The sequence below is a fragment of the Mycteria americana genome, chromosome 1 (assembly GCF_035582795.1).
Source record: "Mycteria americana isolate JAX WOST 10 ecotype Jacksonville Zoo and Gardens chromosome 1, USCA_MyAme_1.0, whole genome shotgun sequence".
Lineage (NCBI taxonomy): Eukaryota > Metazoa > Chordata > Aves > Ciconiiformes > Ciconiidae > Mycteria > Mycteria americana.
This window is the reverse complement of record NC_134365.1, coordinates 161,799,420-161,825,744: the sequence shown is the minus strand read 5'-3', so window position 1 is coordinate 161,825,744 and position 26,325 is coordinate 161,799,420. Positions and strand designations below refer to the sequence as shown.

The window sequence follows — 26,325 nt, the reverse complement described above, 5'->3', positions numbered from 1 at the left end:
AGGTTTCATAGAGGGGAAATGAAATGAAGTCTGACTAGATGATCCAATTGTTTCTTTTGACTCTAAATTCAATATATAGATACTGTAATGTTTTACTACTGCTAATATATTGTCTTTCAGTATATTTGCCCCAAGGTACATAGATTTTTATATCTTATCATTCAGTTCAGGTCTTTTATTCATTATTTATATGTTCCGTTTCAGGTTTCAGTATTGGGGTTTTTTGGCAGTTTTCACAGTCCTCTAGTGTCTAAGCTTGGGCCTTTGTGGACAGAACTTGGGGATTCTTACTTTTTTGGTCAATTTTTCAAGAAGAAAATTGTTTACATGTTTATTCAACAAATTAAGAAAAGTACTGGTCTTACTCCCTTTCTCCTCCCACTCATATTCAGTAATAAGGCATGATTAAATCAGACTGCCTATTAAATGAGACAGTAATACTAGGGAAAGTTTGATTTGATTTTGATTGTAGCTTTTTTTCATTTCATACATGACCTAAGTTAGGGTCTACAAAATGTGCCTTTGATGTTCCATCTATTCCTATTCACTGCACAGGAATTTTGAAGAGATTCAAATTAAATCACCGACCTTATCTCACACTTCAGGATGTGAAAATTCAAAGACCCAGCATCTCTTAGCTGAATCACTAGAAGAAGCTGCACAATAAAAGGCTGCAGCTCTGCTGTCCTGACTTATCCCACCTCATTTTAGGCAATGAACACAAAGCGAGAGAAACACACCTCCAGAGGTTTGGAGGTCGATGGGTTCAGCCACACTCCAGAAGCACCCTTCTCTCTCTGCTAGCCAGAGACAGAATTCAAGGCATTTAGGTTCCTAACACAGGTGCTAACATCAAAAACAGATGACTCTCTACTCATGGCAGATCGCTTATGTTACGCAAAGCCAATGCTGTCATTGCCCAAATGAAAACAGGACGGTTGCGGCTACTTAAGAGTTTTGACAATCTATTGGTTTGATCACTAGTTACTGGCATCAGAGGAAATGAAATTCAAATCACTCTGTCATTATCCTTCAGAGTAACAAAGCCACCAAAGTTAACCACAGAAAAATGAGTAAAAAAAGAAATCTTTCCTATGGGCAGTGCTGGAATGTATATGCAGGCACTAGAAAGCAAAGCTGAAAGAAGAAAATTTTCAGAAGTTCCAGTATGGATTTGTTCTTGAAGTAGTATACATGAACAGTATTATTTTGAGATTTTATCAAATGCCACATGGCTTAACAACTCTATGAACAGACCATTTTTGTGACCGCTACAATCAGTATGAGGGAGCTGAATTCAAACAGCAATTGCAAGATATGTATGCTAACACAAGACTTGTTTCACAGGCATCAAAACAACGTGAATTAATGGCATTCGCACAATGAAGGAGGCTGTCGCTATAAGTGCTAATACACAGGAAATAAACAGGAAGAGTTAAAAACAAATCCAGCTAGCTTTCACAAATCTTCATTTCACCAAGGTGTATCAAATTAGACTTATTTACAAGTTGAAGTGATCTCATACCTATAGTACCTATTACAATCCAATAAAATATTTCCTTAGAGAATTTAAAAGAAAGACTGAAAAATGCCTCCATTCTCTTTTAAATTGCAAGGACATGAACTGAAATATATGAAACAATCTAAGCTGAAGACTGCATCCATTTTGATTTTGAAGTATGTCCAGGATCACTTAAAAAACCCGAAGTTTGCATATCAGACTTACCTGGATTAAATATAGAAAAATACCTTCTGAGTAGCTGTCTACCAACTATAGGGAAAACACAAGGTCACTAAACTGCACTGTAGGATTTGAAAATCATAAGCCTGAAGTTCAGCTGGGATTCACTTCCATCAAAGCCCACAAGCACTTTTGGACTCATCACTCACAACAGCAGAGTTAGCTACAATTAGCGAGCAGGGGAGGTTTCCCTGGCTCTCTCTTTGGACCACTGCACCATGCAGTTTTAACTCGACAAACTTTCTGCTTAGACACAAGACAGAGTAATCCTCAGCATCATAAAAGAATACTGCCCTGAATCCAAATCTGAACTACATGCAAAACAAATTCCTTCCTAAAGCTTGTGTTGCAAAGTGTCAAGACCATACACAGGATGCCTTGCATTTACACAGGCCAGTCACTAATGTAACGGCTGAAGTGGCAGGAGATGCAGCACTTAGCATAGCAAAGAAAGGGGCTGCTACCACTGAGCACCTAAGAACAAATTTCCAACATCATCCAGCTAGCTTGAAATGGAAACTATTTAGCATTTGATGACTGGCCGTTTGACTGGCCAGTTCCATTTGGTGGAACTGGCCGTTCCACCAAAGCTCCCACTTTACTTAGGAGAAAGCAGCTTGATCTCTCCATTTTGTAGCATGACTAGTACACAAGGTGGACAGGAAGACTTACTGCTAAAACTGGATCACTGTTTTATCTGGTGAAAGGGCTTCACGGACAGGGCATTACAGAGAACAATATCATTAAAATATGCACCTGCAGACCTCCGGTAAGGTCAAATAATTTTGTCAGTAATGGATCTGAAACATTGCTGGGGCTCCAAGAAACCAAACTGTAAAAGCCCAAATTGGTCTAGCCTTCAAGCCTTTAGGCTACATCCAGCTCAAGAGAGATAACTAAATGAGCTATTGATAGTCTGTAACCAAAGCTTTTTCTTCAAATACCAGCTGAAGAGCCCTTCTCATTAACCTGTCAGGTAGAAGATGTACAAAAAGTTGGTCTGGATTGTAGTTTTAATACTGCCTCTAGACGATGGCCATGATGATCATAAAAGAGGCATGCAGCGTAAAAGACCAAGCTGCAATAAGTAATAACTCTCGTTCCTTCTGCCTTGGCAGGCACCCCACATAAGAAGAGAGTGTGAGGAGGCTACACCTTTGTTTGAGGCAACCTAGGAGGGCAGGGACGAAGACAAGGAGCTGGAAGGGAGAAGGTGGGCAGTAAACTATGAATCTGTGAAGAAAGCTGGGCAAATCAGGCATCACTGAGCCCAGCAGAGCCTGTTACAGCAGGGACAGAAGGGTGGCCAGTATTTTAGGCACTGGAAAAGAGGGAATGGAGTGCATTTGTGTTGAGTACAAACAATGTGGCTCACTGAGTATAAAGGCAGCTGATGAACCTGTTCTATGCTAAGGAGACAGGGAGTGATGCTGGATTTGGGGACTTTTCTGGAAATTTATTTAAAACTCTTCTATCTTATATGAGAGAGAGGGCAGGGGACTGAGGGACTGACTAGGTAAGAGGCTGGAAAAGCAGTGGTGGGGGAAGAGGATGTGTAAAGATTGAGTAGAGACACATTTTACATTACTGTAAACCAAAAATGAGTAATAACACCTCTGATAGTAAGAAGTATGTTTTGGTGAGAGAACTGGAAATACCATGTGGGGTAGGATGAAAACTGAAATTGGAACGTTCACGAACACGCTCTCACCCCAACTCCAAAGTTTAGTTATGCACAAAGAGAGAGAAAACAAGATTCAGCAAGCCACCCTCTCACCTCTGCCCTAGCACACAATAGTTCCACTCCTGCATCCAATCCTCCCCACTTTCAATGTGGCTCCCTTTAAAAGAGATGTAGCAAAGGCAAACAGCTCTTTGGATGCTGAAAATAACAATACCTGACTTCTGTTATGTCAAGGACCACATAGAATCATAGAAAAATAAGGTTGGATATGAATCCTCAACAGGACATTAAATATAGTTCACTGCCCCAGACTACTTCCACCTTTCCCAAGAGAAGGTCCCACAGCCTGTTTTAAAGATCCCCAGTGGGGAAATTCAGAACCTCTCCAAGGAATGAACTCCAGTGCAGCCTTCTCCCTACCACTACGAAGTTTTTTCCTGATATCCTATCTAACCCAAAATTTTCTTCCTGAAATTTAATACAAGTACTTCTTATCCTAGTAATAGTACAGAAAGAGATCAGATTCCTTTCCTCTGTGCAACAGTTTTTATCCACTCAAAAACTGTCACGTGTCCACTATTTCCTTTCAGTTGAGCTAAAAAACTGCCAAACGCTTCTTATCAGCTCTACTCTATAGATCTAAGCTCATTCGCTTTTCACCTCCTTTAGACCCTCTCCAAATGATGTCTGTATGTTGTCTGATACTACAATTTATACATTTTTACAAGAGCACAATTCTGTTGATCTCTGTTCCTCCATTATGCTCCCAAACCACTTTATGAAGAACTACCTCCTAAACAGTCATTCACAATGCTGTATTTGTACAGCTTGTTTTTCCCAAGTGCAGTATATTGTCCCTGCTGACTTTCATCCAATTTTTTTAGAGCGTATCTTCAATTTGTCAAGATCATTTTCATCCTAATCTTGCCTTCCAAAATGTTTGCAGTCCCTCCCAACCTCATGTCATCCTCAGTGCAATAAGTATATTCAATCTGCCATCATCCAGGATGTTAATGAAACCTCCAAATAGCACAAGACAGACTTATGTGGATCCCCACTCTTTCCGTTCTGACAATGAGCCATTAATATCAACTCACTGAGCATGTTTTCCAAGCATTTTTGCACCTATTCTATGATTATTTTCACCTTAAACATGTTTCTTCTGCCAGCTTACAAAAACGTCCTGTGAGACTGTTACAAAGCCTTCCTAAAATAAAGATATATGACATCCACTCTTCTCTCCAATTCACATGGTTGTTACCCCACCATAGATAATTATATTGGTTTGACATGGTTTATTCTTGACAAATCCGTATTAGCCGCTACTCACTTTCTTGTTATCTTCCAGCTGCTTACAAATTTTTGTTTATTCCCTACAGAATTCTTTCAGGGATAGAAGTTAAGCTTACCTGGCTTTTCTTTCCCTGTCTCTAATCCCTTCCTCCTTTTTAAACTTCTGCTGTTTTCCTGCCTTCCAGTTCCTCACTCACTCTCCACAAGTTCTTGGAAATAATAAAATAGCTGAGATGATAGCTTCAGTCTGCTCATCTCAGGACGAACACTCCAGCATTTCCTAGACCTTTTTGAATTGCAGTAATCCAAGGGACTGGGACAGGAATCAAATTGAGACATCACATTCAGCTTCCAGAAAGCAGTACAAAACTGAAAACAGTCCCCTGGTTTTCAAAACAACTTATGAGAGAGATCACTCACAGAAACAGAGCTGAAGTCTCTTTTAGAACTTAATTCTTACTATTTCCTGTAACTGCCTGCATATCCAGAAGTGACTCTTCCTCACAGCGTTTCCAGCCTAAGGGAGATGTACTGCTCAGTGATAACTGCTGTCTAAGCTGTGAATGTCAGGACATCCACAGACTTCTCCACTGGTTGTCTGGCTTCCTCTTGCAATATAAAGAAGAGAACTTTTCCAGCTTCCTTTCTATTCAAGAAAGCACTCAATCGCCCACCTGGCAGATTCAGTGGAGAGCACCCTTACAGTTCTGTTTTTCTAGTGATGTCTGGCCTTTCCCTCAATTTTATGACATGCTGGAGGATGTCCTGACTTGCGGCAGCCTGGCCTCCTGCAGGTTTTCTGTGGAAAGTTCAGTACTCCCCAGGCCTTAATTCCGTACACTGATTTTAAGGTAAAAATCTTGTGGATAAATATGGAACTTTTTGGAGTTGTGGTAGTTGTAGAGATGTGGCAGTTATGTTATTCAAATTCTTGTATTTATAGTCAGCCAATTTCACCATAGCCTATGAAATTCACTCCAGCTTACTCAAAAGCAGTATTTACTAGCCAGAGAAGCAGAGGAATCCCATAAAGGTTGACAGGCCGAGTAGAAGTTCAATAAACTCTGATGTCTTCACTGGGACAAAGAATTGTGTGAACCCGGATGGCTCCAAATCTTAATACAGGTAAGCATGTGTCATTACTGAGACACCAAGTGCTGAGGTTATTGGGTTCCAATCACTCTGTTGTAGATCTTCATTAAAAGGTCACCTTCTCGCTCAAAATGGAGCTGGGCAAACAAAACCACTGGAAAGCCTGTGTGAAATGAATCAACAGCCCAATTGCTTTGGATAACTATCTATGTAACAGTTCCAGACAAAATCAGGATTTCTGCTCAGAAATAACACGCCCTCTGAAAGTGAGGAGAGTCCACTCCTGAAGACTGCTTCCCTTGGGCACCAGTGCTGGCCATCACCTCAGCACTCCCTTCCATCCTTTTGATAGGATCCCATTTGGATTGAATTATTTCCCTTCAAGTCTGATGCTGTATTTTTCTTGATTTTGGTTGGGGTCGAAACACCATCAGGCCTGGAAAAGTAAGATTTCTTCTATTTCTCTTCTCACTGAGGAGTTTATACTAGAGACATATCACCATTAACAGAGATTGTGACTAAATCCCAAAGGCAGTATTAAAGCAGTGCTGTTTGTTCAACTAGTGTCAATAAATTAATGATGTGCCCTGTTAAAGAAGTACTGTTACGTTGATTTTTCAAGCTTGGTCTTTGATTTCTTCCCCTTCTCAGAAATCCAATTACTCATTCTTATTTTTGCACTGCTGATATCTTGAATCCCTTTTGTTCTTTTTAATCATATTTATTTCCTCTATTAGATATTGTGGTGAACTTTCAGCTCCAGAGACTTTGAAGCTGTTTTCTGACATTTTCGGGGCCTATCCAGAGACAGATGGAAAGATGACCAAGACCCTCTTAGATCTTTCTATTACTCGGTAATTATTTTTCTTATCTGTTTTCCTGGGCAGTTCCTGCTTTAAACAAGAAACCTTGCAAAGAAGGATTTTAAATTGACTGCCATGGTGACAAGGCAGACAGGTCTACAGAAATACTTAATCTATACCCTACTGAAAGTATTAAAAAAAGGCCCTTAAAGAATGACTTTGGGAGAAGAAATAGAGAAGTACCACATTTTATGGCAGTTAGCCATATTAGCCTTCTTTGTTTTGATGAGGGAAGGCTTCCTTTCCCCTAGCTCCCATGCAGGCTGAGAATTACAAAAGGAAAATTTACTGTTGTGAAATAAACATAATCTAATCATGCAGTATGGAAGTATTTTTGTGTAGTTAAACATGTCTTGGTAATAAAAATAAAGAAAACACTCCTAGCTAGTGTGTGAGGATATATAAAATACTCTAACAGAGTCAAAGCAATAGTTTGGATATAATTTCTCTCTCCTGCCCTTGTGGAAGTACCTTTTGTATACTGGAGGTGCCCGAGAGTAAATTACAGTAGATTCAGAACACAACCTATTTTCCCCATATTTGTCCACTTCTTTGAAATTCATCTCAGATGTAACAAAATAACCTGTCAAACTGCTTATAATGTATGGACTAATCTAGATAATTCAATTATATATACATTACTTTCCAACCACACTGTGTGTCCTTCAAGCAACTAAAGAATATCCATACTAAGGAAATCCATGTAATACACTGCTTATTGGCAGGAAAAAGATATACCAGTTGGAGAAATCACCAGGGAAAAGCTGTGACAGCATAGTTGTAAAAAGATAGGTAATAATCACAAGGGAATACTGAATGAGAAAATTGTCTAGGAAGAAGACAGCGTTCCCTGTAGGGAAAAAAAGTCTGGCAAAATAAAGAAGATTATAAGAATGAGCGAATAAACATTTATCATCAAACAACAAAAAAACTCCTTTTCAGCCTTTGGAAGGAAGTCAGATTTTGCTGATTTCACAGATGGAATGAAAAACTCAGACTGCAGTTATCTCATTTCAGTATTTCTGTCTGTCAGAGTTAACATTAGAAAAATGACTGAGGAGGTGGAGAGACAGGAGGTCAGGCAGCGTGGGCATCAAGAAGGATGGAAAGATAAAAGAACTTGCAGCAGTCAAAGAGGCAATGAGTGTCTGATGAGGCTGCCACGTCTTTTCAAATAAAAAAAGAATGGCAAGATTTTAAGACGCCATTTTCAAAAGACACTTGCCTCCCTTATAATTCAGAAGGCAGTAGACTTAAAAAGAGTGATTTCTAAAATTTCTGAAATAGATGAAGCCTTGACCTCAATAATAAGACTTTACCCTTGCCATGTGCCATAGAATTCTGCATAATATGAGGGAAATCACCTAAAATTAAAGTTCTCACAGGTGGCCACAAATTGGATGCTTTTCATTTTCTAATCTTGACTTGGGAGCCTGGGATCTGGTTTGCAGAAATAGTGAGTATTTACAGCTGTGGTTCATTAAAGGCTCTGAAGTTATTTAAGTCCAAGTACAGCCAACTTTAGCCACTCTCCATTGCCTGGAACAGAACCACCTGAGACAGACAGACAGACTCAACTTCTGAGAGGAATGTTTAATCCTCATTATAAAGTTGAAAAAATTTGTATAGGCAATTTTTGTGCTTTTGTGCTCTATTACATCGCAGCTAATAAACTCTACTGGATTCAGAAGTGGCACGTCACCTCCTTTCTAACTACATTTTGGACCAATGTCTGCCTCTAAATTGTCCTCTTTTGGCACCAGAACTGTTATTTCTTTCTCTATATTTATTTTCCCGGCCCATGGTGGTTGTTCTTATAAATTCTGCAGCTAGCTCTGGGAAGGTCAGCCCTGACCTATGTGAAGAAGGCACAGCCTAACACCACCCAGAGCTTCTGCACTGCATTCCTCAAAAATTAAGAAAGGATCAGGTATGTATAAGTGTTCACAAGGTATAACGATGAATGTTACAGACAAGAAGAAGAAATAAGTGTTTTCAGAGTAGGAATGAGCAGTATGCCAAAAATAAGGTATAAGTCCACATGTCAAGCAACAAAGAAAAAAAATATATTGTTCTTTGTGTGAGCAGCATTTGTCAGAATAAATGAGGCAGCACTTCTAGGGAAAAAGTGTTTTTCAGTGTAACTGGTATATCTATATGTAGTCCTCATATACAACCATGGGAGCCATTTAAAGTTACAATTCTGGTTTGGAGATGGCAAAAGTGATTAATTACTTTCTGAAGGTGTATGCTGGTTTTGGCTGGGATAGAGTTAATTTTCTCCATAGTAGCTAGTTCGGGGCTATGTTTTGGACTTGTGCTGAAAGTAGTGTTGATAATACAGAGATGTTTTTGTTACTGCTGAGCAGTGCTTGCACAGAGTCAAGGCCTTTTCTGGTTCTCACCCCACCCCACCAGCGAGCAGGCTGGGGTGCACAAGAAGCTGGGAGGGGACATGGCTGGGACAGCTGACCCCAACTGACCAAAGGGCTATTCCATACCATATGACATCATGCTCAGCATGTAAAGCTCAGGAAGAAGAAGGAAGGGGAGGACATTCAGAGTGCTGGCGTTTGTCTTCCCAAGTAATGGTTACGAGTGATGGAGCCCTGCTTTCCTGGAGATGGCTGAACACCTGCCTGCCCATGGGAAGGAGTGAATTAATTCCTTGTTTTGCTTTGCTTGCGTGCGCAGCTTTTGCTTTACCTATTAAACTGTCTTTATCTCAGCCCATAAGTTTTCTCACTTTTATCCTTCCGATTCTCTCCCCCATCCCACCAGGGGGGAGTGAGTGAGGGGCTGTGTGGTGTTTAGCTGCTGGCTAGGGTTAAACCACGACAAGGTGCCCATCCCACGTACCTAAAAAGTAACTTAAATTAGATTTCTAATTTTTAAACAGCTAAAAATATATATATTTGAGGATACTGAAAGAAAAAGGAGTTAAGGCTACAGGTTCAACCTCAAGTCTAAAATTTCCTTAATTCTGCATGCTTGACTTTTCCAACTTTAACCGACTTTAGACAGGTTTTTATTTTTATTTTATGTACTGGCTATTTGACCCTTTCAACCTATTCGTGTAATTCAGCTTTTCAACAACCTAAAATTGAGGTGCTTCCATAAACTAACTTTTCTTTTTTTTTTAAATAATGCAGTATTCAGAGAGAAACCAATGCAGAAGAAATTAGACGAAATTTTTACAGGCAACCTTAACTTATAATCTTAACTTTCCATATTGCAAACATTATTATTTCCCACTTCATCATTTCCTGCTGATTTCAGGGAAAAGCTGTATTCAGTGACACAAGCAATTATATGATGCCCAATTTTCCCTGTGTTGTTTATTCCACTTCTCGTTTTTCCAAACAACATAGGTAAATCACAGAATCACAGATTTTCTCATCACCACAAACAAATTTTTCACAAAGATTTTTTTTCCCCCTGTCTATGGGAAACTGTAAAAAAATCTGTGCTATAAAGATTTTCTCTTAAAAAAGAGGAACAGTCTGAATGAAATATCTTATTTCCAGTCTAGGTGAAGATCAGCCCCGTATTTTATTATAGTATTGATTAAATAAAGAAGAAAATATCCAGAAGTCAATTTTTTCATTTAACAAAATACCATATAATGTCTAGCATATTCTCAAATAATTTTGTAACCTTTTTTTGTATCTGACACTTTTAATAACCTCATTTTATATTTGATAGCTTATATGCCCTAGTTTAGAAAAATCTTTTAACACAGTTTTGCGATAATCAGACTTTTTATTCAGCACGGTGGCACACTAAGCAGTGTTTTGCTTTCTTATAAGGTCTACTCATTTTATGTTCTGACAAATTCAATACATGAATAAAAGGATCCAATTTTGACTATAGCAAAGGCTACATCTCCAGAGCTAACATTTCCCTGTCCAAAGAAACAGGGACAAAATGAAGAAATAGATGTAACAGAATCCCACAATGGTGGTCAAGCATACAGTTGAGCCCTCAGTTCAACAGGACCTGTAACCGTATACTTATGTGTGATTTTATCAGCCATCCCAGTGACAAAGAGGCTATACTGTACTTCAAGTTAATCGTGTGTTTAAGTATGTGCTGAATCAAAAACATGATGTATACTCAATCACCAGTGTAAAATATTGATCATAAGTATTTTCCAAAGGCTGGGTAAAAAGGGTCTTTAAATCTGAGCATCAGGTCCCAGTGACCTCTTAATCCAGAAACGGTGTGAGATTCTAGGGGTAGTTCTGCCCTATACTTTAGGTCTGGCCCTTTTCCCAGATGTTCTGGGAAAAGATAGGAGAATACAGTGAAAGCTAATTAATCACCAGTGACCCAAATCAGGCGCAAGTGGCAATGCTCCTCTTAAAGCCTCCTCTGCTCTCCTGCTCTGTCACCCCCCACACACATACACAGTCACTCACCCCCTAACTCAGACTGCAGCCCAATGCCATAATTTGTAATTTCTCTGTCGCACTTGTATTTTTCATAATTGCTAATATTTTTGTTTCCCCAATTTATCGTACTGTATTTTGGTGGACTACTTTTAATCTATTAAATCCAATTTGCACCCATTGACGCTAACTACAATTATACATATGCACTGAAAGAGCAGCCCCACATCATGCCTGCACAGGCTAACTCACCCGGGCTGCGTGTCGTCAGTCACGCAATGGTACGTGAAAGTTCCAAACATCTGCACTCCCAGGATCCCATACAGTAGGAGAAAGAACAGAAGGAAAATTGAAACGCTCCAGATTTGCTCTCCAGAACGCCTGGCAAAAAGATAAATATGACACTGAATGGACAGACAATGTGAAGCCTCCTCTGAAAAGCTCCAGAATAGAAAATATGCTCACACAGAGAAAGTAGTATTTCATCCTGCCAAAAATTTGTCCTTAAAACTGATCTCTCACTCTGTGCAGAGAAAGAAAAGGGAGGCACGATTTTTTATAAACCCATAAGTCAGGGTAATTAAACAAGCTGTAAACTACAAAGGGTGGAACAAAAAAACCACCCAAATAAAATGTAGAACGTCTAGCTTTTGTAAAACAGTATCTAATGACTTAGAGAGACAAGATATAATGATGAAGTAAAGCTGATACCAAATAGAAACCAAAAAACTCTTTCACATTACCATTACATGGCTTTTGCCATTACATGCTGTATCCAACATACTTATGTGTGTTTGCTTGCATGTAAGCGTCTCTGTACATATAGCAATACATGTACACTCGTAACTGTAATGGTTAGGGCATGTGCTCATGTATTTTTATTTACTAATATTACCCTACACAAAAATGATCAGAGGGATGGAACACCTCTCCTATGAGGAGGAGAGAGTGAAGAGGAAGGCTGAGAGAGTTGGGGTTATTCAGCCTGGAGAAGAGAATGCTTCGGGGAGACCTTATTGAAGCCTTTTAGTTCTTAAAGGGGGCTTATAAGAAAGATGGGGACAAACTTTTCAGCAGGGCCTGTTGCAATAGTACAAGGGGTAATGGTTTCAAACTAAAAGAAGGTAGATTTAGACCAGATATAAGGAAGAAATTTTTTACAATGAGGGTGGTGAAACACTGGAACAGGTTGCCCAGAAAGGTGGTAGATGCCCCATCCCTGGAAACATTCAAGGTCAGGTTGGACGGGGCTCTGAGCAACCTGATCCAGTTGAAGATGACCCTGCTCATTGCAGGGGGTTGGACTAGATGACCTTTAAAGGTCCCTTCCAACCCAAACTATTCTATGATTATTAAGTGTCCATATTAATGGAACAGAATTTAATGCCACTAGTTGAAAATTGCTGGCTACAGTTATTAGCAAAATGCTTTAAGTTTTATTTAAATATTTGACAGTTTTGATAATTTTCTAGGAAACTTGATGGTTCCTGAAATATGGAAAATAGCAAGAATTTTTTAGCCAGAACTAAAACTCAGGAAGAAAATGCCCATTAAGCATGAAGGGTCATTCTCTGAGCTGTGTAGTCAGTCTTCTAAGTCAACACTGAAATACTGTCTGTTGCTCTTCAGATAACAGCCTTACTTACTTCAAGATATTTGTTATCCTAGTTCTTGGCAGCTCAAAACGAAAATATATCCGGAATGCTCGAATCATAATGAGTGGTCGCGGAATCCGTAACATGCCCCAAGGTGACATCTGGTCAACTATTTCAGCAATTTCAAACACCTACAAACAAAAGAATCAGGAGTTTTTCTTGATGACCCTGTCCTGTTCCTGTATTCATTTACAGAAGTTTTAAAACCATGAACACTATACATGATTTTTATTTTCATTTTCAATCTTCTCTTAGTTTATTTTATGGTTCATTTTAACCATGTTTTTTAAAAGAAAAGTCTTAGTAAATCCTTTAATCCATTTCTAAGTTATCCTAATGGAATTCCAAAAATATACTCTGCCTATGTTCATAATGCTTGTCTTAACTCAAGAAGACTGTGCAAGCTTCTGTCAGCTGCCTGCTTCTGTGCTAGTCCTACCCCACAAGTTTCCCACAACTTCGTTAAAAGTGATTAATTTACACTTCCAAATATGAAAATCAGTATCTGTTAATGTTGCACACCACTAAGATTTTTACTGTAATATAAAAGTACTTATACACAGACTGCCTTATGAGTTGCAACATGCTTATAAATTCTCCATTTAATTCCAACTGCATGAGAAAACTGTTCTTCTCCTAGACTCCACTTACGACATAAATTTCAGCCAAACCACACAACATGGAACCATTTCCTTAATACATTCACAGGTTAGGCACTCCATAAAGACTATTTAGCCTAATGACTGGGTGAAAATGTCTTGTTTTAATCCTTGTCTCTCACTCTCTGAGAGTAACTGCTTAATTTAATATTTGCTCAAAATACTAAGAAAATGGAGGGGGAACCTGGCAACACATAAACTGGGTAATCTACGGTGCTTATCTGTAATGATCAACCTTCACTCCACATGTGTACATGATGTACCAAAGTCTCCTCTGTGTATAAAGCAGAAAATTACAATGTGACTTAAATTTGTCAGAAGTGGGTAAGTTACGCCTAACGGCCATCACTATAGAACTTTTACAGTCCTTATACCATTGCAGGCCCAGTCTCACAGTCTTCAATCTGTTCTTACCCAAAAAACTGATTACGGTTAAGGACTAATTGGTTTGCAGGACACAATTTGACCTGTACCTTAACACTCTACGCTTTTTTGCGACATCCAAGATCCCTTCTTTATGAAAATTTATCAAATTGTTTCCAGATGTATTTATTATTATTTTTTCCATTGGGCTTTAACTTGAATTTTGGAAAAGGTTTTGTTAGGCGTGGGCCATATTACATGAAACCCCTCCACTCACCATATCAATATGCCTACAGCATGGCAAACATCTACCATTGGAATCGCTTTCCCTTTAGTTGCCTAAGGTAGTCACCATGGCATCCCACTAGACTCAATGGAAGGAGATGAGCGCAACTGTCATATGGAGTAAGAGATAAATGGCGCTCTGAAGATCCTTCTCTTTCCTTTTGACTATGCAGAGGGTTTATGGTAACAAGCTTCAGATTAAGGTATAACTCCTCAATCAGAAAAATTAAACAAGATGAATTCTACTACTAACATAGATATACTGCAATGTGCAATTATGGAGCTATTGAATTCAGCACAGCTTTTTAAAAACAATTTGACCCATGTACAGCTATACTTCCACAACTTGCAATTACTTGGTTATGCCATATATTTTTCACAATTAAGGAACTATTCACTGAAAAAGATAAGTGAAATAATTACCTGTAAAACCAGTGACACCCAAAGACAAAAGACCATGAATCCATCAAACACACACCAACGATCCTTTACATAGGAGCTATCACCCTACAAGAGAGAGAAAAGCTAAGAGGTAAATGGTTGTTGTTTTACTGTCAGGATTTACAAATATCATAAACAAAAGTTCTTGGAAGAAGGAAAAGTCTTCTCTGTACCACTTTTAAAATGCCACTTTTGAAAGACTCCAAAAGCCTAGTATCTGAGCTAGAATATGCTGGAAACATATAAACGCATCTTCTGGGTCAATAAATGGTAGCTTCATTCTTATGCGGTACTTCTCCTCAGCTTGTGTCAAAAAGAACTTATAAAGAGACCTATTATTTGCACTTTGATGTGAATCAAAAAACACACAAAAAATTAACATTGGACTCACTTTTCCACTGTATTGCCCATTACAGAATACTTGTACAGGAAGGTAAGTGTAAAATGCTAGCAATTTAGTATTGTGCCGTTCAATTACTTCAATATTGTTCAACAGCTTCAATTAAATCAGTATCATTTTACATTAATTTTTTCGTAAGTTTTGAATCATTTTTCATGCTCTAGAAAAGTCTTGCCATTTCCAAAACATTAGACGGTAACCACCATCTCATTGGACATTTCCCGAGCAACTTTTTACCATCTCAAAATGACAATGCATTCTTTAGACTTCATTAATCATAGGTATGGTGAACTTTTCAACATTGATATTATTGTGTCCTGGTTTTGGCTGGGATAGAGTTGATTTTCTTCCTAGTAGCTGGTATTGTGCTGTGTTTTGGATTTAGGATGAGAATAACATTGATAGCACACTGATGGTTTAGTTGTTGCTAGGCAGTGCTTACGCTGGTCAAGGACTTTTCAGCTTCCCATGCTCTGCCAGGCGCACAAGAAGCTGGGAGGGGGCACAGCCAGGACAGCTGACCCCAACTGGCCAAAGGGCTATTCCATACCATATGGCGTCATGCTCAGTATAGAAACTGGGGGGAGTTGGCTGGGGGGCGGTGACCGCTGCTCAGGGACGGGCTGGGCATTGGTCGGCGGGTGGTGAGCAATTGCATTGTGCATCACTCATTTTGTGTATTATTTTATCATTATTATTTTCTCTTCCTCTGCTGTCCTATTAAACTGTCTTTATCTCAACCCACGGGTTTTACTTTTTTTTCCTGATTCTCTCCCCCATCCCACCAGGGGTAGGCGGGGAGGACGAGCGAGCGGCTGTGTGGTACCTAGTTGCTGACTGAGTTTAAACCATGACATATTGGCACTCCATTAATTGTCTAGCACAGGGATTCAGAGCATACCTTGCACTACTAAATAAAAAAAACTCAGGAAAGAAAACTGAGCCCTTGATGACGCATATGCCTTCCTTACTTGTTCTCTGGCTCTGCTTTAGACTTCTTCAACTAGCTCTCTAAAATAATACCTGAGCATGGTTTTGGTGACAGTCCAATCCAGAGATCACTCCTAAAAGGCAGCATGGAGAAGACTGCATCCAAGCTCAGTTTCCTCCATACTACACTATTCTCAACCACTGCTCCAGTTCGCATGCTTAGATATCCTCATCTCTCACAATGACTTGCAACACAGGCCCTCCAGGCAAGCTATAAAAACACTTCGTTGGTGGGCTGCTAATGCCTCACACTTTAATTCAACCACCGAACTGAAAAAAATCTACATTTATTAGGTAGATTTTGGCTGAGAGGTTATAGATAGTTTCGTGTACCACATGGAGCGTAGAGGAAGTTGGGGACCAAATGCATATAGATGGATGCAACTTGTTGAAAGGGAGACTAGACAAGACTAGACCTAAGGAAAGTGGATATCCCAGTTTCATGTTGTATAGCAGTAAAAACATATGGAGAGACATTGGCAGAGGATCTCAGGGCACATCAACACCCCTTTCCAAATGAAGTCTCTCCTAACAGATTGAACACACCCTCCCCTGCCTTATACATTATCTGGTTCCTTTTCTCTTTTTAGTGTTCTGCCAGATACAAACTACAGTGTTTGATATCCACTTTTGACAGGTATAATTGGGGAAAAAATTATTGTCAGGTCTCAAGAATCTTGAAGACATTACTGGACTTTGGCCTGTTATGCGATTCCTGGCTTGATACACATTGTTTCTTATTTCAGTGATAGTTATTGCAGTCAACCTGTACTTGTTTTTAAATGTCTCAGCATTTTCATTGATTCTACAAGCACAGACGTTTTGTTTTAATCTAATATTTTCAATGACATACACTATCCTAAAAATGATTTATCATTCCTTGCAGTAGGTGACAGCAAGATATGTTGTGTAGATAGAGACAAAATACATTTTTTTAAAAAAACTTTTATTTCAGTTGCAAAAATTCTTCAGGGCAGAAGTGAACAAAGTAAGGATATAAGGAAAATACAGTAAGTGATTTTCAAATCAGAAATAAAGGACAGAGAACTTCAACGTTATTTTCAGAAGGAGGATTTCCTAACACATAAGGATGTTAAAATTCTCCTCAGTCCAAGAATTAAGAGGAGAAAGACTGCAAATCAGGGAAGCAACAGAACAGGAACTTTTGCATCATAATTTTAACATAATTTAACATATTTAACATAACATAATTTAATGTCCTTCCTGAAGAAAGTAGACTTAGTTCTCTAAGTAAAGTCTGAGCTAATCAGAAACTCTTCACTCAGGGCTGAACAAACTCAGCTGTTTCAGTGGTTATGTTGAGTAACTGTGAAGCAGATACATGTTATTTCTCTAGGGAGATCAGCTACCAACACCCTAAATCTCTTACCCCTCTCTCCTCTCCCCCTGTTCCCCCTTAGTGAACAGATTTGTATCAACATGCAACTTGAGTCCTTCAGTTGTGGCTCTGAACAAAGATGCTGATTGGTCATTCTCTTGCTGAAGAACTCTTTGAAACTTACTTTTCTCCTCTTAAGCACCCTTTGTCTAAAGCAAAAAGTTTTCCCTGAGTTGTGCTGTACAGATCTGAGCACGAACTCGTGCGGGAGTTCCTGCATTCAACCTCCTCTGAATAACCCATCAAGTACTCACTAGAAGCCAAATCTTTTTTTAGAAATTGCTTTTTCTCTCCACAATACGTGTGGCATGATTGAAGCAGCTCCGCTGTTTTCTCCTTACAAAGGAAGATGTCGTGACCCTTCCCAGTCTTCTCACCAGTCAGGCTGCTCCATCGCCTCACTTCTCTCGTCGTCACGTCAGGCCAGCTTCCCCCGCTACCTCCTCCCTGTCAGGGAGGCTTTCAGTGGGTCACCCACAGAAACTTAGGGCACCTGAATTACATCTGTAGAAACTACTCATTTTGGGGGAGGTTCTGGCCCTTTCCGCTTTGCGTGTAGGGAGGCTTTGGCTAAATCCTTTTCATGCTTGTCATTTGGCTGGCAGTGGATGTGGTGGGGAATCTTTAATGCATTTATACGGTGTGTTGGCATATAGGATGTTATTTGGTGTTGGAAGCATTTTTAAGGCAGGACCACGTCCTGCTTAATGTGAAAATCAGAATATACTTTTTAGTATGAGTCTTGGTATTGACTTCTAGTGCTACTTCCATAAACAATCTAATTCTGACTAAACACTGGCTAGCACTCACATATCAATAGCAATGAACAGTGAGTTTCATTCACATTTGAAAAAAACCTTGGGCTGAAATTCCACACTCACGGTCAATGGCAGCCTGTTCTTAGACTTGGAAAGGAATAGATATATACAAATTTTAAATACATCTGATGACACCTTACCTAAAATAGCTGAAGTATTGCAATGTGTTAATCCCTCACCCTTTTTTCATCATGTCTGCTGAAATTTGAGAATTATTGATGAGGTTTGTTTTAGCATTTTTTGTGAATGCACTATCCCGGATCATTTGCATTATGGCTTATAAGTCTTTGAAACGTGATCTAAACATTTGCAAAAGATGAAAGACTAGTACTGTAGACTAGAAGCCTCATGCTGAGACTAATCCAAACCTCTTAAAGTCATTAAAGTTGCTGACTCCCTACTGCGTACAGTGGACACTGGATTCTTTAAGGTGCACAGCAAGTCCTGAAAGCTTCTCCAGCAACATGACTTACAGTCTATCTAGACAACAAAATCATTTGCTTCTGACAGAGCAGCGGATGCCAGTCCACTTACACAGTCCATGACTGCAGGCTTGGGACAGCCTTTGGAAGGCTTTTGCGCAGTAAACCATGCCCCCATTGAATGCCTCTCCCAGGGAAACTAAGGGGCACCGCTGGAACTCAGTGGACTAGCTAACTAACTAACAGCTATTAAGCACAAAGCATTTTAAGATACATAAAAAATCTGAAGTCCAAAGCAGCAATACTGCTTAGCTGTTAGATGGATCAATCTTTTCTATGTTAATTAAAGGCCTATTCATTATTTTGTAATACCCTTCCTAGTCTCCCTAGAACAGTTTCTCCTAATATGCTTCTGTCTTTTCCCTCAGTATTTATTTACGACAGGTTAGCATCACTGTTAGGCTAGTACGCAACCATGGAAATGGCTTTCTTGGTAAACCACACATGTGGAACGGATTGAAAGTCTGCGTCTCTCTTAGAGATGCTAATCTGAATTAATCTGAAATTTGACATCCCAAAAGGACAGACAAGCTTGACGTAACGGTCTGTAATTAAAATATTCTCTGCCCTACAAGAGCTTAATTTTCTATGGCAATGTTGCCATAACTAAGGAAGAATACCTCAAGTTCAGCGTAAGATCTTAGTGTTTCTTTACCTATTCGAAAATAGGACCAACAAATAAATCTCCCTTCTCCCTACATTCTCGTTTCACCAGTTTTTGCGTAATTTTAATACCATTACATTAACTGAGTAGAATGTATTAGCTAATTTCTTCATTTTTTATTTTCACGTGCAATACTAATACTCCAATAACAGTACTGAGATGCCGGAAGATACACTTTCTCAATTGTAACCAGCACATTAAAGATAAAACACCAATTGGCAGTATTAGGTGCCCTAAACAGTCATTACACAAGTTCACAGAAAAAGCAATTTTATAAGACCTAACTCATTGGAAGTGTGAGCCAATACAAAACACAGACAGAACCACAGGCAAAAGTAATAACACCTGAGGTAGTCACTCCATGAGAGCCATTACAGTTTAACTTACACCAGAAGGGAAGACTAGCCAGACTGTAATTTTTTAATAGAAGTTTATTCCATTATCAACCTTGCTGAAAACAAAATACTCTACGAAATCAACATCTGAATTGCATAAAGCAATCTGATAGAAGATTGATTATGTCTGCTAATTTTCTTAAGCAATTTCAGTATCTCATTGGTAAGGTAGACGGTTTAGCTAGATGATAGCACAGTCATCTCCTAGGTCGTTTCTGCCCTGCTTATCTCATAACATCTCAGGAACACCTCAGGATGAACAGCAAATCCCTGCAAGTGAAAAGCCTCCTCTGCCTCCCTGCTTGCCTTCAGGAATTTATTTTTCTCTCTCACCCCTGACTACAACCTGTTCTCTGAATCCTTCCCTCCCGCCTCTTTCCAGCCACCTCTGTGGGAAAGCTAAATAAAAGACGTGATATGACATTTGCTCTGAGTCATCAGATTTATCATCATCTGCTCTGGAAAGGAGTCCTGTAGTCTTCGGTCTGTCATTAGGAGAACCTTAGTCTCCCACTTTTCCTCACAGTCTCTGACAAACAGGATAGCTGCAAGATGGTACAAACATGAAGAGACTAGCAAGCTCAGAGACTAGCTACTTTGCTATTCTGTCATGGTCACTGGATCCTGAATGTGGTGGTGGTAAATAAAGCACATCAACAACTCTAGCAAATTCTTCAGATCACCCTGTGGGCTACTTTGTGTAGCACTACAAATAAGCATTAAGGGGTGGAGGTTGACATTTACTGGCATTTTAGGAGCAGCATAAAGGCACAGGAGGAAATAGAAGGAATAGAGGGAATCAGAATTCAGGAGTATCACTTTTTCCCCCTCGGCTATGCTCATTATAACGCTAAAAGAGCAAGCTAGAAGAGAGGGCACAGCTAAGTTAGGGAAACAAGACTCACCCTCCCTTCTCCACCCCCCCCCCCCTTACTCCACACAAACACCGCAGGGCATGGAGGTGGGAGCGGGGCAGAAAATGAAATCAGAGCTCAAGGGAGCACCTTGCCCAACTTCTCCCTCTCCCCTGCAAATGCAGATAAAGATATACATACACACACAGAGGGTATGTATCTCCTTCCCAGTCACACATACGGATATATCCCTTATGTTTCTGGCTCAACTTCAAACTTTCCCTATTTCCTTAAAAACCTGCAGTTTACAGGTCTGTTTAGTAGCACAATGATGCAGACAATTCAGCCCAGACCCCAACCTGTCAAATACTTTCAACATTTTCCTCACGCAGAAAGTAGAATGAAGAGATGCAGCCTAATCAAGAAGAAAAGCTGCCTCTGACTTCTGTTCTCAATTCTCTTCTGTCCCCGCAAAATAAAACTATTTCTCAAATGTGCTCATGTGTCAAGCATTAGCTCCCTTCTTCCTTCTTCAGAGCTTTGCAATTCCTCAGCTGCCCTGGGGACCGACTGAACTGGGACCTTAGACAGACAGATGACTCTCAGCCACGCTACCACCTTAAAGTCCATCTTCTACTCTGCGTGACATAAAAAAATTCAACCGGAAGCATTTTATTATCACAGAATTGTATAGGTTGGAAAAGACCTTCAAGATCATCGAGTCCAACTGTAAACCTAACACTACCAAGTCCACCACTACACCATGTCCCTAAGCACCTCATCCAAATGTCTTTTAAATACCTCCAGGGATAGCGACTCAACCACTTCCCTGGGCAGCCTGTTCCAATGCTTGATAACCCTTTTCAGTGAAGTAAAATTTCCTAATATCCAGTCTAAACCTCCACTGGTGCAACTTGAGGCTATTTCCTCTTGTCCTATCACTTGTTACCTGGGAGAAGAGACCGACCCCCACCTCGCTACAACCTCCTTTCAGGTACTTGTAGAGAGCAATAAGGTCTCCCCTCAGCCTCCTTTTCTCCAGGCTAAACAATCCCAGCTCCCTCAGCCGCTCCTCATAAGACTTCTGCTCCAGACCCTTCACCAGCTTCGTTGCCCTTCTCTGGACACGCTCCAGCACCTCAATGTCTCTCTTGTAGTGAGGGGCCCAAAACTGAACACAGCATTTGAGGTGCGGCCTCACCAGTGCCACGTACAGGGGGACAATCACTTCCCTAGTCCTGCTGGCCACGCTATTTCTGATACAAGCCAGGATGCCATTGGCTTTCTTGGCCACCTGGGCACACTACTGGCTCATATTCAGCCGGCTGTCAACCAACACCCCCAGGTCCTTCTCTGCCAGGCAGCTTTCCAGCCACTCTTCCCCAAGCCTGTAGCGTTGCATGGGGTTGCTGTGACCCAAGTGCAGGACCCAGCACTTGGCCTTGTTGAACCTCATACAATTGGCCCCAGCCCACCGATCCAGCCTGTCCAGGTCCCTCTGCAGAGCCTGCCTACCCTCAAGCAGATCAACACTCCTGCCCAACCTGGTGTCCTCTGCAAACTTACTGAGTGTGCACTCGATCCCTTCGTCCAGATCATTGATAAAGATGTTAAACAGAACTGGCCCCAACACAGAGCCCTGGGGAACACCGCTTGTGACCGGCCGCCAACCGGAGTAAACTCCATTCACCACCACTCTTTGGGCCCGGCCATCCAGCCAGTTCTTTACCCAGCGAAGAGTACACCCGTCCAAGCCATGAGCAGCCAGTTTCTCCAGGAGAATGCTGTGGGAAACCGTGTCAAAGGCTTTACTAAAGTCTAGGTAGACAACATCCACAGCCTTTCCCTCAGCCATTAGGCGGGTCACCTTGTCGTAGAAGGAGATCAGGTTGGTTAAGCAGGACGTGCCTTTCCTAAACCCATGCTGGCTGGCCTTGATCCCTTGGTTATCCTCTACATGCCACGTGATGGCACTCAGGATGATCTCCTCCATCAGCTTCCCTGGTACCAAGGTCAGGCTGACGGGCCTGTAGTTCCCCGGGTCCTCCTTCCGGCCCTTCTTGAAGATGGGCGTCACATTCGCTAATCTCCAGTCAGCAGGGACCTCCCCAGTTAGCCAGGACTGCTGGTAAATGATGGAAAGGGGCTTGGTGAGCACATCTGCCAGTTTCTTCAGTACTCTTGGGTGGATCTCATCAGGCCCCATAGACTTGTGAGTGTCTAAGTGGTGCAGCAGGTCACTCACCATTTCCCCCTGGATTATGGGGGCTCCATTCTGGTCCCCGTCCCTATCTTCTGACTGAGGGGGGCTGGGTACCCAGAGAACACTTGGCCCTGCTATTAAAGACTGAGGCAAAGAAGGCATTAAGTACCTCAGCCTTTTCCTCATCCTTTGTCACTGTGTTCCCTCCCCCATCTACTAGGGGCTGGAGATTCTCCTTAGCTCTCCTTTTGCTGCTAATGTATTTGAGGAAGTGTTTTTTTGTTGTCCTTTATGGTAGTAGCCAGATTGAGGTCTAGCTCAGCTTTGGCCCTTCTAATTTTCTCCCTGCACAACCTCGCTGCACCTTTGTAGTCCTCTTGACTTGCCTGCCCCTTCTTCCAAAGATCATAGACTCTCTTTTTCCTGAGTTCTAGCCAAAGCTCTCTATTCAGCCAGGCCGGTCTTCTTCCCCGCCGGCTCGTCTTTCGGCACCTGGGGACAGCCCGCTCTTGTGCCTTTAGGACGTCCTCCTTAAAGAATGTCCAGCCTTCCTGGACTGCTTTGCCCTTTAGGGCTGCCTCCCAGGGGACTCTCTCGACCAGTCTCCTAAACAGGCCAAAGTCTGCCCTCCGGAAGTCTATGCAACATAGAGTTATGCAACAACCAGCAAATTATATACTAGCCATCTTTTAAAGCGAAGTACTTCTGTAATTGCAAAATGATGATCCATGCAGGAAACGAAGGAAATTGTGGATTGCTTAGCTAAGACCATGTTAATAACCAAAGAAAAACTGGCATATTTTAAAATGCGTGGTCACCTCCCAATCAGCCCTCTGCAACAATGATGCTATCACTTCAAATGAACCAACACTTTTTTTTTAGAAAAGACTGTATTTGGGGGAAAAAAGAAACAATGGGGGGGGGACACACAGCTTCTCATTTCTGTATGTCTTCCTTTCTCATAAAGTGTCTTCATTCACAGTGAAGGAACGTATTTAAAATACATTCACATAACAGCAATGGATTTGTAACAGCCAATGGAATTAGAATTGCTGTGTGAAGCTTAACTCTAAACGGTTATAGTGGGTGTAATATCACCTTATCATCACTCAGTTAAACAAGTTCAATTTGTAACTACTCATGTATTGTACTGAACTGCTCCATCATCAGATGCTTCCAAGTAACACATAACATAGGGCATAATTTATCTTTGTCATAACATGTAATGTAATATTCGTAGTAATCTTGTAGTCTATGCTAGAAAAGAGTTGAAAAAAATCACTTGATGTTACAGCACACAAAACAAAGTCACTCTATTTATAATTAAAAAAATGAAACCCAGCTCTTGCTGGTCCTTTGGATTAGAGGGTGATTCCGTGCATGTTACAGACACACAACACACACAGTTCCAATCTATCATTACAAAAAAGCTATAATCACTAGAGAACCACTACTTTATCATTTGCAATAATTACAAAAAAAAAAGATTTTTAAGTGAATTTGTTGAGCTTTTCGAATTATTTTAGGAATTACCAATGAATACATAAGGCTATTTCATTCATTAAAGAACAGTCTCAAATGTATTTTTAAGGCATACTAGATTTTTGTTAATTTAAATAACTTCACCAAACTTAGTATTTCATGTTTCATATTGTAATAGGAGGTTTTTAAACTATAGTATTCACCATCTCATTTGCTGTTTCTAACAGAAAGAAAAAAAAAACACCAAAAAGCGTGTAAAGGAAGAAACAATCCCGGCCATGAAGTAAGAATCAAGACTTTCAAACAGACAAAGAAGGACCACTTCACTTGCTAAAAATCCTGTAACAGTGTTTGCTGTAAAATAAGGGGGGGAGAGGGGTTATTGGGAGGAGTTAAAAAATGGTGTTTTAAACCAAAACTGTTAAAAGAAAATTTAAAAACAAACCAGAAACAAACATGAAAACACAACACTCCCTTCCTCAAGTACAAAAAGTATCAAGGGGAATAACCATTTCCACAGACCGATGGAGATGCCTCAACACACCTCTGTATCAGCCAAATCACTGCAGAGCATCTCAGTTCAGCTGAGTGACAAGTAATTCAGATTGTCCACTATTCAGAGCTGCCAGGAACAGCCTTCATATATAGTCAAGAGAGGACAGATGCCAATACTTTCTTATCAATACCCAACAGTAAGTATGGCTACAGAACATGTGGGGAAGGGAGCTTTACTGGTGTATTACATTGCTGCTTTTTTGATACACCGCTTTACCACTGCAGCTGGGTGCCAACATGCCCTGCAGAGAGATTTTATGGGTTACTACACTGAAAGCCTGAATTTCATTTCCCTCTCCATCTGCTCATTAGCCAACTGTATTCAGTGCCGTAAGTATCACCTTACTAGCTGTCTCTGCTCCCCTGGATGTCTTAAGGGTTCATCAAATCTAAAAATGGCTGATCAGGAGGATGATTAATAGGATCCCCGTACCTGGAACAGCACACACTGTTTCCAGGAAGTGCACAGGAAAAAAAATCTTCACCATGAGAACAATTAAACATTGGAACATGTTGCCCAGAGAAGTGCTAGCATCTCCCTTGCTGGAAACATTCAAGACTCAGCTTGATAGGACCCTGGATAACCAAATTAAGGCCCTGCTTTGAGTAACAAGTTGGTCCAGACCATCTCCATAGGTCCCTTCCAACCCAGACTTTTCTCTGGCTGTGTGCATCTAAGCCAATCTCCTCAAGATGCCAGTTCCTCGGGGTAGACTCCAGTTCTACACCTAGTTCCACATGCATGGATGTCAACTCATGCTTGGAAGTACTCCACAGCCTTGAGAAGGTGATGTGTGCTAAGCACTGCTATGCTTCATCCAGCAGTATTCTGCCCTCCCCCAGCTCTGATGTTTATGGTGGATGCAATGGGCGAATTTGGATCCAAATGTTTCAAGGTGAAAGCTTTCACTCCAAAGGATCAAATATTGCCTGGAGATTGAATAGGGAGATTTGATAGGCAAACAGTCTCATCTAACATGACAAAACTCAGATTTATGATCACGATTCACAGCTCTCCTTCAACAGAAAAAAGCCACAATGATGAAAGTTGGAACAGGTAAGAAGGAGGCACTTTTCAGAAAGAGGATTTTATTATTTAGTAATTAGCATTATTAAAAGCTGGAGAATCCATTTCATACTACAGAGACCAGGAAGAGTTTACTGAAACAACAATCTTAGTATAGCTGTAAGAAAGCAATATTTATATTAGTGGTGGTGAATACAATACTCTGAAATGAAATTTTACATTCAGCTTACTGCCTTAAAAATCTCACACAAATTTTGTCATTTTCATGAAAATACAGCTGCATAGAAATGTTCTTATTCCCTTCCACAGGGATTTGGATGTCATTAAGATTTTTTTCATCTTGATGTCTTGTTTTATTCTCTCAAATTAAGAGAGAAGACAACATGGGCATAAACTAAACTAAACTAAAAAGATATTGTTCAATTATAGCAGACTTCCCTGAAAGTGCAAGTTTCAACACAGAAAGGCATATTAGGGATGAAGTTCCCTCCCCTCCTACCTGAATACCTAACATGTTATCCAAGACGTTGACTTCACTGTCCCAGTATATGTGTCATTTTATCCTGACGTGAAGCGATGCATTAAAAAT

General features: G+C 40.4%; 1 protein-coding gene across 1 annotated transcript in view; it reads right to left on the bottom strand.

The window, feature by feature from the left end:
* The window catches only part of NALCN (sodium leak channel, non-selective), a 256,162-nt gene that overhangs the window by 206,693 nt on the left and 23,144 nt on the right, over positions 1 to 26,325 (bottom strand). The window contains 3 exon segments of the mRNA XM_075526265.1: positions 11,317 to 11,445; positions 12,711 to 12,850; positions 14,450 to 14,533. Coding sequence (XP_075382380.1) covers positions 11,317 to 11,445; positions 12,711 to 12,850; positions 14,450 to 14,533 — 353 coding nt within the window.